This window comes from Vigna umbellata, chromosome 7, assembly GCF_029865625.1.
Source record: "Vigna umbellata cultivar VRB3 chromosome 7, Vumbellata_1.0, whole genome shotgun sequence".
Classification (NCBI taxonomy): Eukaryota; Viridiplantae; Streptophyta; class Magnoliopsida; order Fabales; family Fabaceae; genus Vigna; species Vigna umbellata.
The window spans coordinates 22,566,318-22,579,959 of NC_142171.1; the positions used below are offsets into that span (position 1 = coordinate 22,566,318).

The 13,642-nt window shown below is 33.7% G+C and overlaps 1 protein-coding gene across 4 annotated transcripts; it reads right to left on the minus strand.

Annotated features, from left to right (window-relative positions):
• Positions 1-4,591: 4,591 nt before the first annotated feature.
• On the minus strand, positions 4,592-12,919 carry LOC148195439 (signal recognition particle 9 kDa protein-like). 4 transcript variants are annotated; one of them, XM_088094692.1, is made up of 5 exons: positions 12,876-12,919; positions 10,674-10,810; positions 10,350-10,418; positions 5,123-5,216; positions 4,592-4,897 (listed from the first exon to the last, which is right to left on the minus strand). In XM_088094692.1, the coding sequence occupies exons 2-5, from the start codon at positions 10,743-10,745 to the stop codon at positions 4,821-4,823; spliced, it is 312 nt and encodes a 103-aa protein (XP_087950818.1). In that variant the 5' UTR covers positions 10,746-10,810; positions 12,876-12,919; the 3' UTR covers positions 4,592-4,820. The 4 variants fall into 4 exon arrangements, with proteins under 4 accessions (XP_087950818.1, XP_087950815.1, XP_087950817.1 ...); XM_088094689.1 differs by lacking the exon at positions 12,876-12,919 and adding an exon at positions 12,697-12,858; XM_088094691.1 differs by lacking the exon at positions 12,876-12,919 and adding an exon at positions 12,334-12,623.
• Positions 12,920-13,642: the final 723 nt, after the last annotated feature.

Here is a 13,642-nt window from a genome sequence, read left to right on the forward strand (position 1 = left end):
TTCAATTATGACCCAATCAAATAGTGTTCGGTGTATGGCGTCCGGCAGATAGCGTTCGGTCTCAGAACGTCCGTCCATGTGACGTTCGTCCAAATAGTGCTAGACAAAAAAGGGTTTGGTCCCAAGGTTAATTTGCTCTTGTTTTAAGTGTGCAATGTGTTTTGAATGCATACACTGAGGTAAATTATGTGTAAAATAGGTAAATGCATGAGATATGATAAAATTACTATGATGAATGTATTTTATGATGTTGTCATGAAATTATGCATCTGATCATGATATGTGTATTATGTGGAAGTTTTGTAATGGTGTAATGTGAGTCGAGAAATATGAGTATGGTATGAATCTCATGGAGAGATTCTGAATGGTTTTATTATTAGTGTATATGTTGATGTTGAGGGTCCCGTAGTTGGAGGTTATCCTGATACTCTAATAATTCATCCAGTCTCAAGTAGAGAAGGATGAATTATGTGGTGAGAGGAGCAGGAGGTCCTGGTCTATGTGCTGGTATTGGACATAGTGAGGGGACTAACCTTGTGAATGGTATGAAGAATGTTGGAAGTGTATTTGTAAGAAAAAGCAAAAGTCATCGCAAGTGGTGCATAACCTCCCGTGACCGCTCATCAACGTATCATCCGGATGAGTGTCTAGTAGGAATTGTGATATGAGGGTATATGAGGATGTCTGACATAAATTTTATATGATGTTTTTATCAAAGTAATTATGCATGTTTTATAATTGTTGTGTTGCATGTTAGCTCACCCTTACTTGTTTGTTTGTGCCGGAAAATCATATTTTTGCGATGACCGTATAACGTTTTTGTTATACGGGAGTAGATAAAGGGATGTCGCGTGATCTGGTGCAAGTGCAGGAAGAGATGGAAGAGTGTATTAGAAAGATTCAATGTTATCTTTACTGTTATGTCTGAGCTGTAAACTTTGTATAGATTTGAGCTTGAGGTTCGGGGTGTTACCGTAATTGTATTATTGTAATATTTTAAATTTTTGAATTTTTAAGGGGTGAAATTTTTGGGATGTTACAGTTTTCACCGTTGGATTTAGCTAAAATTTTAATGTAAATGATGTTGGTTTGCGCTACTTTGGTAAGTAGGCAAGTAGATGTTGGGTCTGCGTTACTTTGGTAAGTAAGCAGGGTGATTTGCGCTACTTTAATAAGTAGGCAGGATGAGATGATGAATGAAGAGATAAAGAGAATGATATAAAACGGGCTACTTTGATAAGTAGGCAGATTAACTATACTGTGCTACTTTGGTAAGTAGACAACATTGTCTTGCTGCGCTACTTTGGTAAGTAGGTAGAAGATTTTGTTTTATGCTACTTTGGTAAGTAGGCGAATTAATTATACTGTACTGCTTTGATAAGTAGACAGTATTGTCTTGCGATGCTACTTTGATAAGTAGAGAGAATAACTTGGTTTGTACTACTTTGGTAAGTAGGTCGGATGAGGTGAAGTTGTAACACTTTGATAAGTGGAATAGTAAAATTGTTGAGCAATGATATTGTGATAATATGTTGAGTGGGTGTGCTTAACTGTATTGAATACTGTGGATGTATTATTAACGGATTGTGAATGGATTGTATGCTTGTTTCAGTTAGCTCACCCTACTGTTTGTGTTTGTGTATGTGAATGCAATGATCGTATAATGTGTGGTATTATACAGGAGCAGAAACTATTTCAGATGAATTAGCAGATGGTTCTGGACTTGCTTAGAAGATGAGATCTGTGGGAAAAAGGAGACATGGGGAATTTCTAAAATAAATCTATGTTTGAATTTCCGAATTGTGTGAAATTTTTAAATTTCAGAAGTTTATGAACTGTGTGGAATTTTATTTTCGGAAGACTTGTGTTGTAATGAAGGACGTAATATTTTGTTGGTGTTAAAAAAAAAAATATATATATATATATATATATATATATATATATATATATATATATATATATATATATTATATGGAATATAAATTGTAACGCCTAATTCGGGGTGTTACAGATATCCCCAAAAGTTTACCTTTTTCTTTTTTTACAAATAAGGACTTTAAATTTTAATTAATTAATCCTGAACGAAAGCTTATCACATTTGTAAATGTATACCTGGAACTTTAATTTTAGTCCAAGATCCTTAAAGATTATCATTTTTATAAATAAGTAATTTAAAGTTTTTTTTTATTTCAATTCATTCTAAAAATGTAACAATATTTATAAACAGTTTTTTTGAAAAAGTTTGAATTACATGTCCCACTCAGTTATGTAAACCATCGCACCAGACAGAGACTTCGAAACAATTTTCTGCCAATTGTCAAGCTCTAGTCAACTAAGTTCACCTGAATATCAATGAGAAAGAAATGAAAATATAAAAAACCAGTGTCACTAAATTGATAACAAAGTGTACATATGATAAAAAATTAGGATCTATAGTCAGCAATTAAATTTCATTATATCAACAAAACTAAAAAAACAGCAAATTCAAATGCATAGTCTCACACCTTCCGAAATTTCACACGAATATTATCAACCGAATGAACCAATCCACATTCTCTGGCAAAAAGAAACTCACGTTTATAATAAAATAAAAATCTTGTCAGAAAAAACAAATTAGATTTATATTTAAGGAATATCTCATTCTTATCAATCCTCGATTTGTCTACAACCATACTTTCTTAGTAAATTATGCAAAGAACAATGCAAGTTCCCCTATTAAAAGAGGGGAACTGCACAAGAGAAGCAATTCAAGAAGTACCAGGTTCCTTCAGGGATCCAAAACCCACCAATGCCACATTGCATGCCATTTAAGCCTACACTTTGAACACACACACTCACAAGTGACTAGCTAAAAAAAACAAAACTCACTTAATTGCATAGAGTAAATACCCACATAAGTGGGGACCTACAACTATCAATTACAGCATGTCATGAAATCCTCAGTACATGACAACCAAAACCAAAATAGAAAAATCCTTCTAACATCACTCTCATTCATTCAACAACGACGTGACAATAACCATTTAAGAATCAATCCAAATCAAATGATCCATGAAAAGTAAAAGACGTTATCAATTTGAGTCAATTTTGATCCATAGAAGAAAAATGAAAATCGATTCAGTGCTTACCGCGAACTATGAGAAACAAAATGAGGCAGTGAAAACCCTTTGATGGGAGCACTGTGCGCGTTTTCTATTCAATCCGAAAGAGCCTTAATAGTGCCAAAGCCGAAAGCTCGTAGGCACTGCAAGCAAGCCTTTTAAACAGTAAAATTGGGTTAGACTTAGATCTGCTTAAAGGAAAAACCCAGTTTTTGTTTCGTCATGTTTTAGAGAGGCGTTTTAACTTTTGCAAATAGGAAAAATAAAATAAACAAGTATCCCCAAAAGTTGACCTTTTTCTTTTTTGTACAGATAAGGACTTTAAATTTTAGTTAATTAATGTTGAATGAAACCTTACCACATTTGTAAATGTATACCTATAACTTTAATTTTAGTCCAAGATCCTTAAACATTATCATTTTTATAAATAAACAATTTAAATTTTTATTTTTATTTCAATTCATTCTAAAAACGTAACAATATTTATAAACAGTTTTTTTGAAAAAGTTTGAATTAAATTTCTTATATCAAATGTCAATGTTTTTTCAATTTTGTTCTTCTTCTTACTATGACTTGTTTTTTATGTATTAAAATACAATAAAAAAATAAGAATTTAGAAATAAAGAAAACAACAATCAAATGACCCATTTGCTTTTTAAGATATTTTATTTGACAAGACGTTTAAATTGTTTATGTAAAACTATTTTACTTTAACAGAATTTGTTGATTGTATTATAATGGTATCTTTCACAATTTCAGTTTATAATTTTAAAGAATAAGATTAAGAATCTGCATGTCCTAAACCAACAGAAGTATTAGAACCATTTAAATTTTATTAAAAAATCTTGAATTTTTTTTTAATTCAGATAAGTAACTATTAATTCAGATAAGTATTTAAATTTTTTGGTTTATATACACGCTTTAGCCCTATAAGAGCAATTGTAATTTTATATTATCAATTATTTTCTTAATTTTAATACCACTCCTTAACGAGATTCATGCCCATGCACTAACATAGAAGCGGTGAACTAATTTCATACGGAAAAATAAGTAACGCATAAAAGGTTTACGTTGCAAAGTTACGTTAGAATGATGTCTTGAACAATGATTGAGTAAAACCGTCATGGGTTTGTGGTGGTCAAAGAATGATTGAATAAGGGTAAAATGGAATTTATAGTTTTATAACGGTGCAGGAAAAAAAAAAGGTGTTGGAAGCAGCAGTCAATCCCATACCATACCAATAACGTGTAATCTATGGGATCTAAAATTCCATATTCCTTGGGGGATAGCATCCAATATTCACTCCCAGTGACTATGAACTATGAATCCTGCAAGTTGGCCTTAGCCTGTTGTAGCTTCAACAATTTGGCCACCAATCTCATTTAGACAGAAGCACACAACAATATTTTGTAATTGCTAAGTTAGTAAGGAAATTCTAGTTTGATGATGAACTGCTGACACAGTGGTTTGGCTGCACCATTGGATAGATGTAAAAGGATTCAATAACGGTAACGATGCACAGTAAATCTTGGTGGCATAACTAAATTCTGTAATACTCAAGACTTCCAAAAGATCAGAAATTCAGACTTCAAAACTTCAATATACAACCACTTTCATCATAGAATCTGAAGGAGTAATAATTAGATCGGGAAAAGTATAACTGTTCAAATTCTTAGAAAGTCCTCTGACTCAAAACCATCATGTCTCGCAAAGAGCAAGTTATTGCTTCCTTCCTCTTCCTTTCTTGCTTGGTTGAGCATCCATTTGCTCTTTTCCAGTGACTTCTGATAGATCAACTGCAGAATTACAAGTGATGGAGAATGTAGAAAGAAATCTCAGCACCAGACAAGAAAGAATATCCAAAACACAATCAATGTAAACCATAAAGGAATATTGCACTGAGTGGTTTTCGTATTCTCAAAAGAATCTGTCTTTGACCAGTTTTATAGATAACACGAATGTTGCACAGAAGTCTTTTTAGTTAAAGCATCATCACATTAACAGCTTAGAGTAAGACATACCATCAGGACCACGGGCCATCAAAGCAAAGAACATATTGTTCAGTTTTTCCATCTTCTTAGCCTCCTGTGCTTGGTCTGTCTTGTACTTTAGACACTGTAAAAAGTATAACAATTGACAATTAGAAATTAAGATTACGAGGCTAATAATGTAAGAGGCAGTCAATCATAAAACAATGGAAAATGATGCTAATTGCTAGGAATATAATTATTACAAATCATTGAATAACAGATTTTGTTCTGCTAATTAAAATGAGAGCTCATACGCGGCTAAATTAAATTTTCACCACCAACAATCATGAGAATTTTATTAGTATATTATTTTCTTTGTCAGAATAATTATAATGTTAGAGTCATTATTAAGTCTAAGAAGGGAGTAGTGTGTTGGGAGCTGCTTCCTGTTGTACCTAGTTATGTCCCTAGGTATCTAGTAAACTTTTTTGATCTTTCATCTTCCCATTATATCAGATTTCTATCATTATAAATAGAAGATGATTAGAGGGGTCTTTCAAGCCCTCAAAAATATATTTCCTCTCTGTTTTAATCTTAAGCTTCTTTTATGCATATTATATTCTTCTTTAGAGAATCTGATAGAATAATTTTATTGGCAGAGTTATATACCACCCGAATTAAAAGGGCAACCCAACTGAAACATTAATGGGTAACTTCACGTGTATTGCCGTAGTTAAAGAAGTATGGAGTTACTTAAGATTAAAAACAGAGAAAACACTTTTGGAGGGCTTAAAGGACCCTCTTATGGTCTTCTATTTATAACAATAAAGAGCTGATACACTAGGGAGATGAAAAAATCAAAGGACTGTACTTGACTGCTAGGAACAGAACTAGGTATAGTTGGAAGAGACTTCCCAACACACTACTCCCTACTTTAGACTTAGTGATTACACTAGCATACACAGATTTAATTATTATTCCAACAAAATTGATATTATATAATCAACATAATCTAGATTATATATGTATTATTAGGAATGTTTTTATTTATTTCCATATCACATATTTATTTTCAGAGGATATCAAATTTCATCTATTCATTGCATTCATTCCTTTTTCTAGATAGATATAATTGAAACACCCACGTTGCTTCATAAACACGGTCTTAGCTCAATGTTTCTTTCTTTTCTAAAGTTTATCATAAGATCTTGTTTTTCGGAAATGTGTCCGGTAGACCCATTTGTCTTTGAAGGATTTTTATTTTTTTGCAAACCTTTCACAGGTTCCCTTTCACTATTTAGGCACAGCTTCCAATGAGTTTTTGACAACCACCACTCTTTCCAGCAAATATAGGGTTGTGATCGCATCGTGCCAATTCATCCACAAACATCATCCAAAATGCAAACCATGTTATGTCATCGCATTGGACATACAATTGATAGGTATTTGAAGCTAAATGGGAAAACCCCTCAATCACACAATATTGCCCAACCATATATTGTTAAGTCACCTGTTGCTCCTACCTTATTGGTTGATTTATCTACACCAATGTTTAAACACTTTATGGTATGCAACATGCCAATCCTCCAGTAACACTGCTTTGGTGGCACACACCGTAATTCATTCACTGGTCTCTCTCAATCTCCCTCCCTTGGTCCTTGGGTCATTGACTCCAGTGCAATTGATCATGTATCTAGTAATCCTTCTCTTTTCTCTTCCTTTACTACCGTTGTCAATTTTCCTTTTATAACTGCAATTAATGGTTCACAAACACAAGCTTGTAGCATAAGTACTACATAACCCTTCTCATACCTTACAGTTGACTTTGTTGTTTTTATACCCGTAATTGATCTCCTAATTTACTTTCTATTACCCATTTAACCAATTCCCATGATATTATCCTGAACTTTATTAAAAATAATGTTACCTTGAAGGATCGGATATCAAACCAGACAATTGATGCTAGATTTGAGTCACATGGCTTTTACTACCTCTCTCCATCACCACGGCTATGTGCTTCGGTGATCTATCAATGATGATTCATTAAAAATTAAGACATCCCAGGTTGACAAAATTGCAAAAGGCAATGTCTGTCTTCTTTGAAATGTGAATCATAATTAAGTAAACATGTTCCTCGATCTTTTCTTGACTGTCTTAATAAACAAGTTGTCTCTTTTTCCTTTAATTCACTCTGATATTTGGCATCCTTCCCATACTATTACCCCTTTTTATTTTAAATATTGTTACCTTTATTGATGGTTATTCTACATGTACTTGGATTTTATGGTTATTCTAGATATATCTAGACATGGTTATTGAATGATCGAAAGTGTTTTCTATGTTTCAAACTTATATTTATGAAATCAAAAACACAATATTATATATGCATAACTTTTTTTCGTGGTGGCAATGCTCATGTGAATATTTGTCGAGCCAATTTCAATAAGTTATCAAATAATATCATTCACCAGACTTCGTGTAATCATAATCCTCAACAAAAAGGAGAAGCCAAAAACAAAAACATATATTTTATTCATACTATTTGGGTACTTCTTCATAGTCATCTTCACCAATTTTGGGGACATGTTATCCTTAGAACATGCTATCTCATTAATTGGATGTCATCATCTTTCCTTAAGAATTGGGTAGCCCGCTGTGTCCTTTTTTCCTTGTTGCCCTCTGTACAATCTTTATTGTACAAAACATCACACTTGGTTGAGATAAATTTTTCCTTGGTTATTTAAATGTGTCTTCATGGGATATAATCCTTGTCAAAAATGGTATCGACTTTTCTCTTCTGATCTTCATAGGTATAGTGGAGGACATGCCTAATCCTTCCCCATCAACCTTTCCTGCACTAGATCCGGTCTCCTCTAAAAATGATCGGCCTATTTTTGTTCAGAAGGTATACATTCTATCATTAACCCTCGTCCGCACCATACAAACCTTAGTTATCATCAACTTTCCACCATACACTATGCTTGTATATCCACATTATCTTCTATTAATTTTCCTAAGTCACACGGTGAAACTCTATCCCATCCAGAGTGGAGACAACCAATGATTGAGGGAGAAGTGTGCATTTCAAAGTAGTGGTACTTAGGTGTTGGTTCCTCTTCCAGCTAGAAAATCAATTGTTTGGTGATAATGGTTGTATACTCTTAAAACAAGACAAGATGGAACCATTGGTCGCTATAAAATTGGACTGGTTGCCAAAAGCTACACACAAATCTATGGCCAAGATTATATTGACACCTCCCCTCCTATTACTAAAATGACATCTATTTGACTTCTCTTTTCCATTACAGCCATTCACCATTAGACAATTTCAGCTTGACGTCAAAAATGCCTTTATTGTGTAAAAAACGTGGAATTTGAGAGCTTTTAAGTTTGTGTGGATCCTTTTTGAGAGCCAACTTTTGGAACCGTGTTAAGTTTCTTTTTCATTTTGGGCTCTTGTAAACCTAAGCCCATAAAACCCACTAGCAACAGAGAAAAACACCTTCATTGACCTGACATCACCACATCCTTTTCAAACTCTATTGCAACATGTGTCATCTCGTACCAGGCCCCCAAAATGCATTGCATGAACCACTGCAACCAGAGCTCTTTATTGTGTGCTTGAGGTTGCAGACTCTCTGTTTGGTTTCTCTACTTCTGCTGCTCGGCTTGGTTGGTCCATTGATTCTCTACTGTGGAAGAAATAAGGATCTCTAGAGCAATTATGATTTCAATTTGGATGATCTATTTTAGAGGTCTAGTCTAAGAGTTCAAATGTTGTGTTTTGCTACTTGGCACTACTACAGTCATTTTTATGCTGCTTTGTTATTTATGACTTGTGAAATGAGCTTTGTGTGGGGTTTAGCCACTGACTTTCATATGCTTATTAGTATGTGATTATAAATTTAACCTTAATTAAATGTTACATGGGTTTTTCTCTCTTATATTACATGCATTTGTACGAATTTTATATATCTTATAGAACCTTATGCATCATGTTGTGGTTCCATGGTTTACGATTTTGTATCCCCTTTCCAAGTCTCAATACAATCCCAAGTTGAATTCCTTGGTGTATTGCTAACATTTCTCTAAAATTATCTAAATTATATAATGCCAGAGGAGAACGGAACATTCAACAAAACATTAACTTAATGTCCAATTAGGCCATTGATCAGCCTTAAACTCATATTTCATTCCAAATTATTTGGAAACACAGTCAGGCAATGTTCATGACATTGATGCTCGCCAAAAAACAAAAGAACTAATTTAGACTTTAAGCAAAACAGAATGAGGTGTTTATAGTCCTAGAAGAAGAGTAGTCCATTTATCCTCTATCCAAACCAAATACCTTATAAAGTGAGATACTAATATAATCAGATAGTAAATAATCACTAGATTACAAACCTCAACTTTCAAATCACATCAACAACAAAATAAATAGTAGAGTAAATTGCACTAACCACCTCTTAAAAATACAAAAAACATTCCTGAATTTTTCCATCCCTGCACACCTCCCTTAATTGTTTAAAAAACATTATACTAACATTCTTTATGCATTACAGTAACCACCCTAATTGTTTGAAAGCATTACACCGTCTACCCCTATAAGGTAGATGTTAATAAGCAGAAGGTGCTTGTGTAATTTCACATAACCTTACGACTGATTAGTGTAATTTATTCTACAAGCACCTCCACCTTTTTAACATTTACAGTAACTTTAGAAGGAGAACAGAACACAAAACAAGAGGAAAGAGAGGATCCAGTAGGTTAGAGTAGAGAGGGAGAATTACAAGGGAAAAGAGGAACAAAAAAAGGCAGAGAGAGGGATCATGTATTAGGAAAGGGTCGTGCAGCAATTAGGGTATTTTGATCAAAATGGGTGATACGACCTTGGAGTAACAATCCAAAGTAATTCACCCATGGAACCAATTCAGCATGGCACACAACTCATTAGGGAGCAAAGAAAATAATTGGATCATGCCATTCATTAAGTTGGCAGCAAAAATAGACAACCATGAACTGGAAGATTGCCAAACTCTCTAGTTAACTAATAAACTGTTATGTAATTTTGGATGGAGGAAACAAGTTAACTCTATCTCTCAGCAGATAAACTTGGCTGAACACTTTAAACCCATTAACACATTTTGTATAGAAGAATCAAATTATGATTTCATGTTAATCCACATTTACAATCTCAAACATGCACAAAAGACTGGCATTTAAAAATTAAAATACATTGAATATATATTTGTTTTGTTCTAGAAAAACAAACTGATACCTGCCGGTTATCAGTGACCCTAAGTACCAACTTGCCATCACAATGCCTGTACTTCATGACATACCGTGTCTGCTCCAAATACAATTGAAGAAATTTCATTTTCAGTACGTTTTAATAGAACAAGAAGGACAAGTTGGATAACTTGGACAATCAAGAAACTGAATTATAAAAAATCAATTGAGTATTGCCCAAGTGAATATGAAAACAGAGCAAATATTCCAATTAAAGGCTTTTATAACAGTAAAATAAAACAAAAGTCTGAATGAAGTTTGTCAGGGTTATGTTACTTTAAGAAACGAGAAAACGTTGAAGGTATAGAATTACAGAGTCAGGATCAGCACGAAACAACTGAATGGATTGCTCCACAAATTTGTCCCACTCAGTTATGTAAACCATCGCACCAGACAGATACTTCGAAACAATTTTCTGCCAATTGTCAAGCTCTGGTCAACTAAGTTCACCTGCATATCAATGAGAAAAAAATGAAAATATAAAAAACCAGTGTCACTAAATTGATAACAAAGTGTACATATGATGAAAAATTAGGATCTATAGTCAGCAATTAAATTTCATTATGTCAACAAAACTAAAAAAACAACAAATTCAAATGCATAGTCTCACACCTCCCGAAATTTCACACAAATATTATCAACCGAATGAACCAATCCACATTCTCTGGTAAAAATAGAAACTCACGTTTATAATGAAATAAAAAACTTGTCAGAAAAAACAAATTAGATTTATATTGAAGATATCTCATTTTTTATCGATCCTCGATTTGTCTAGAACCCTACTTTCTTAGTAAATTATGCAAAGAACAATGCAAGTTACCCTATTAAAAGAGAGGAACATGACAAGAGAAGCCATTCAAGAAGTACCAAGTTCCTTCAGGGATCCAAAACCCACCAATGCCACATTGCATGCCATTTAAGCCTACACTTTGAAAACACACACACACTCACAAGTGACTAGCTAAAAATACAAAACCCACTGTTAAACTGATTTTTGTCACCTAAAATCAGAACAAACTAAGTTTTTCCACTAATGTAGGAGTCAACCTAGGTATCAATCCAAGGACTCAGTACAATTAAAGTTAACTCTTGTATTTTATTTATTTACTACCTATTAACTAATGCAAGGTGGGGAAATAAAAATGAAAGAATGAAATTTATAAAGGAAAAGAGAATTTAAAATCTGTAAACTGTTTAAAAGAAAAAAATGAAATTAATCAAAAGAGAAAATGTCAAAACTAAACTATTCTAAATGAACAACATCCTATATGAAAAGCTATTTAACTGTCACTCATTAAACTGGATCTATTACTATTTACACACAACTGAAACAAAACTTAAGACTGTGTATCATGATCAAAGAATAAAATCTGAAATTGAAAATACAGAAAAATCTAAACTAAAACTATTTTAATTTCCAATCCACAGTAACATAAAAAAATGAAATTAACATGGAAAAGAATTTCTAATCTATGAGAAAGAGTTCCAATTTAAAAAAAATAGAAAACAAGTAACTAGACCTACAGGTTGCAGATAGAATGCTCAAACTAAAATGAAGAACAATTTAACAAGTAACACCTAACTAAGGAGCAGAACAAACTCATTGGTTAAAACCATGAATCAGAAACCTAAAAGCAAAGATTAGTGCAGAATAGTATTCACTTGCAACTCAGGAAGACATCCTGTAACATCATACCCTCTTGTATACTCTCTGTACCAAACCATAGCAATTGTGAGTCTGATGCAAGCTTTTATTCAATATCAAATGCACAGTCTAGTCTAAATGCACTTAAAACATACAATCTAATTCTAAAAACCTATAAATTTTCAATGAAAACAAACTGCCAGAAACAACTTATCGTGAACAGCAAATGAAATCAAGTAATAAAACCTAAACTATTATCAACCAATCAAAAGAATCCATAAAAGGAATCAGAATTGCATTAAACATTAAACATTGAAGATAAAAGTACATGATACCAGAAATCACCGAAAATCACGGCCTGTCACCCTCGCAACTCAGTGAAATCTAGAATCGAAGAAAAGCGCGATAAACCATGAAAGCGATAAACCTATAACGCAGTGTCTGTCACCCGCCGCTCTCTACTCTATGAAACTAAAGAATTGTCTCTCGCTCTCACTCTCGTGATCTCCAAGTCTCGTGAGTGAAGTCTGTCACCCTTCACACACTCGTTCGTGGAGTCTGTCACCCTCCGCGATTCACTCCCTAGAGCTAAGAATGGCGCCTGTCACCCACCACCCGTGTCTATTTACATAAAGAAAACCCCGGGTCTAAAGAAAAGAGAAAATGAAAAAAAGGAAAAGAGGAAACTTGCTTGTGATGCTTTATTCTTCTCTTCATCATCGGACGGCTACCGTTTATCTGTTTCCTTGCTTTGCTCTGACCGTCGATCCTATCCACGTGGCAGCTCCGGTCAGCTCTTCTTCTCCACCGGTCAGTGACGTTTGAAGCACTGGCTAAATGGCTTGAAGATTGGGAGCTTTCCTCTCTCACCTTTAGCTTTGCCCTAGCTTTGGGTTCTTTCTTCAAATGAAAACGAGGGGAAGAGACCCCCAAGGCAGCTGCTGCTTGTGCAATCAACCCGGTCTATGCCAGCAGCGCCAATTCAGTGCATTCCAGCAGCGGTGCAGAAAGCTTCCTCGCGGCCCAGCTTAAGACGGCCCAATTAGTGGCATCAGCACCAACTTCAAGCGTGGCAGCAGTGGCCCAAATGTTAATCAGCTTCAATTCAAACAGCCCAAAGAGTCCAGGAGCACCACTGCACAAAGAGTATTAATCCAAAATTAAAGAAAAAGAGAAAATCAAATAAAAAAAAGAATTTTTATCAAATGATTTTCTAAAAACAATTTTAATTTTCTAATTATTTAAAAATTCTACAAAATACACCTAAAAACCTATTTTTAACTAAAATTATACAAAACTAAAGAATTTAAAGAAAAACCTAAATCTAGCCTAATTCTAAACAAGTAAAGACTAAAATAGACTAACATAGACTCCTAAACACCTAAAAGAATGCAAATTTAAGGAGTTATCACCCACTTAATGACATACCGTGTCTGCTCCAAATACAATTGAAGAAGAAATTTCATTTTCAGTACGTTTTAATAGAACAAGAAGGACAAGTTGGATAACTTGGACAATCAAGAAACTAAATTATAAAAAATCAATTGAGTATTGCACAACTGAATATGAAAACAGAGCAAATATACCCATTAAAGGCTTTTATAACAGTAAAATAAAACAAAAGTCTGAATGAAGTT

Coding starts and splice junctions, on each gene's coding strand:
- LOC148195439 (XM_088094692.1), bottom strand. CDS start 10,745: ATGGTTTACATAACTGAGTGGGACAAATTTGTGGAGCAATCCATTCAG. Junction 5,217..10,349: donor GGGTCACTGATAACCGGCAG/GTATCAGTTTGT, acceptor TACTTTTTACAG/TGTCTAAAGTACAAGACAGA. Junction 4,898..5,122: donor GATGGCCCGTGGTCCTGATG/GTATGTCTTACT, acceptor GTAATTCTGCAG/TTGATCTATCAGAAGTCACT.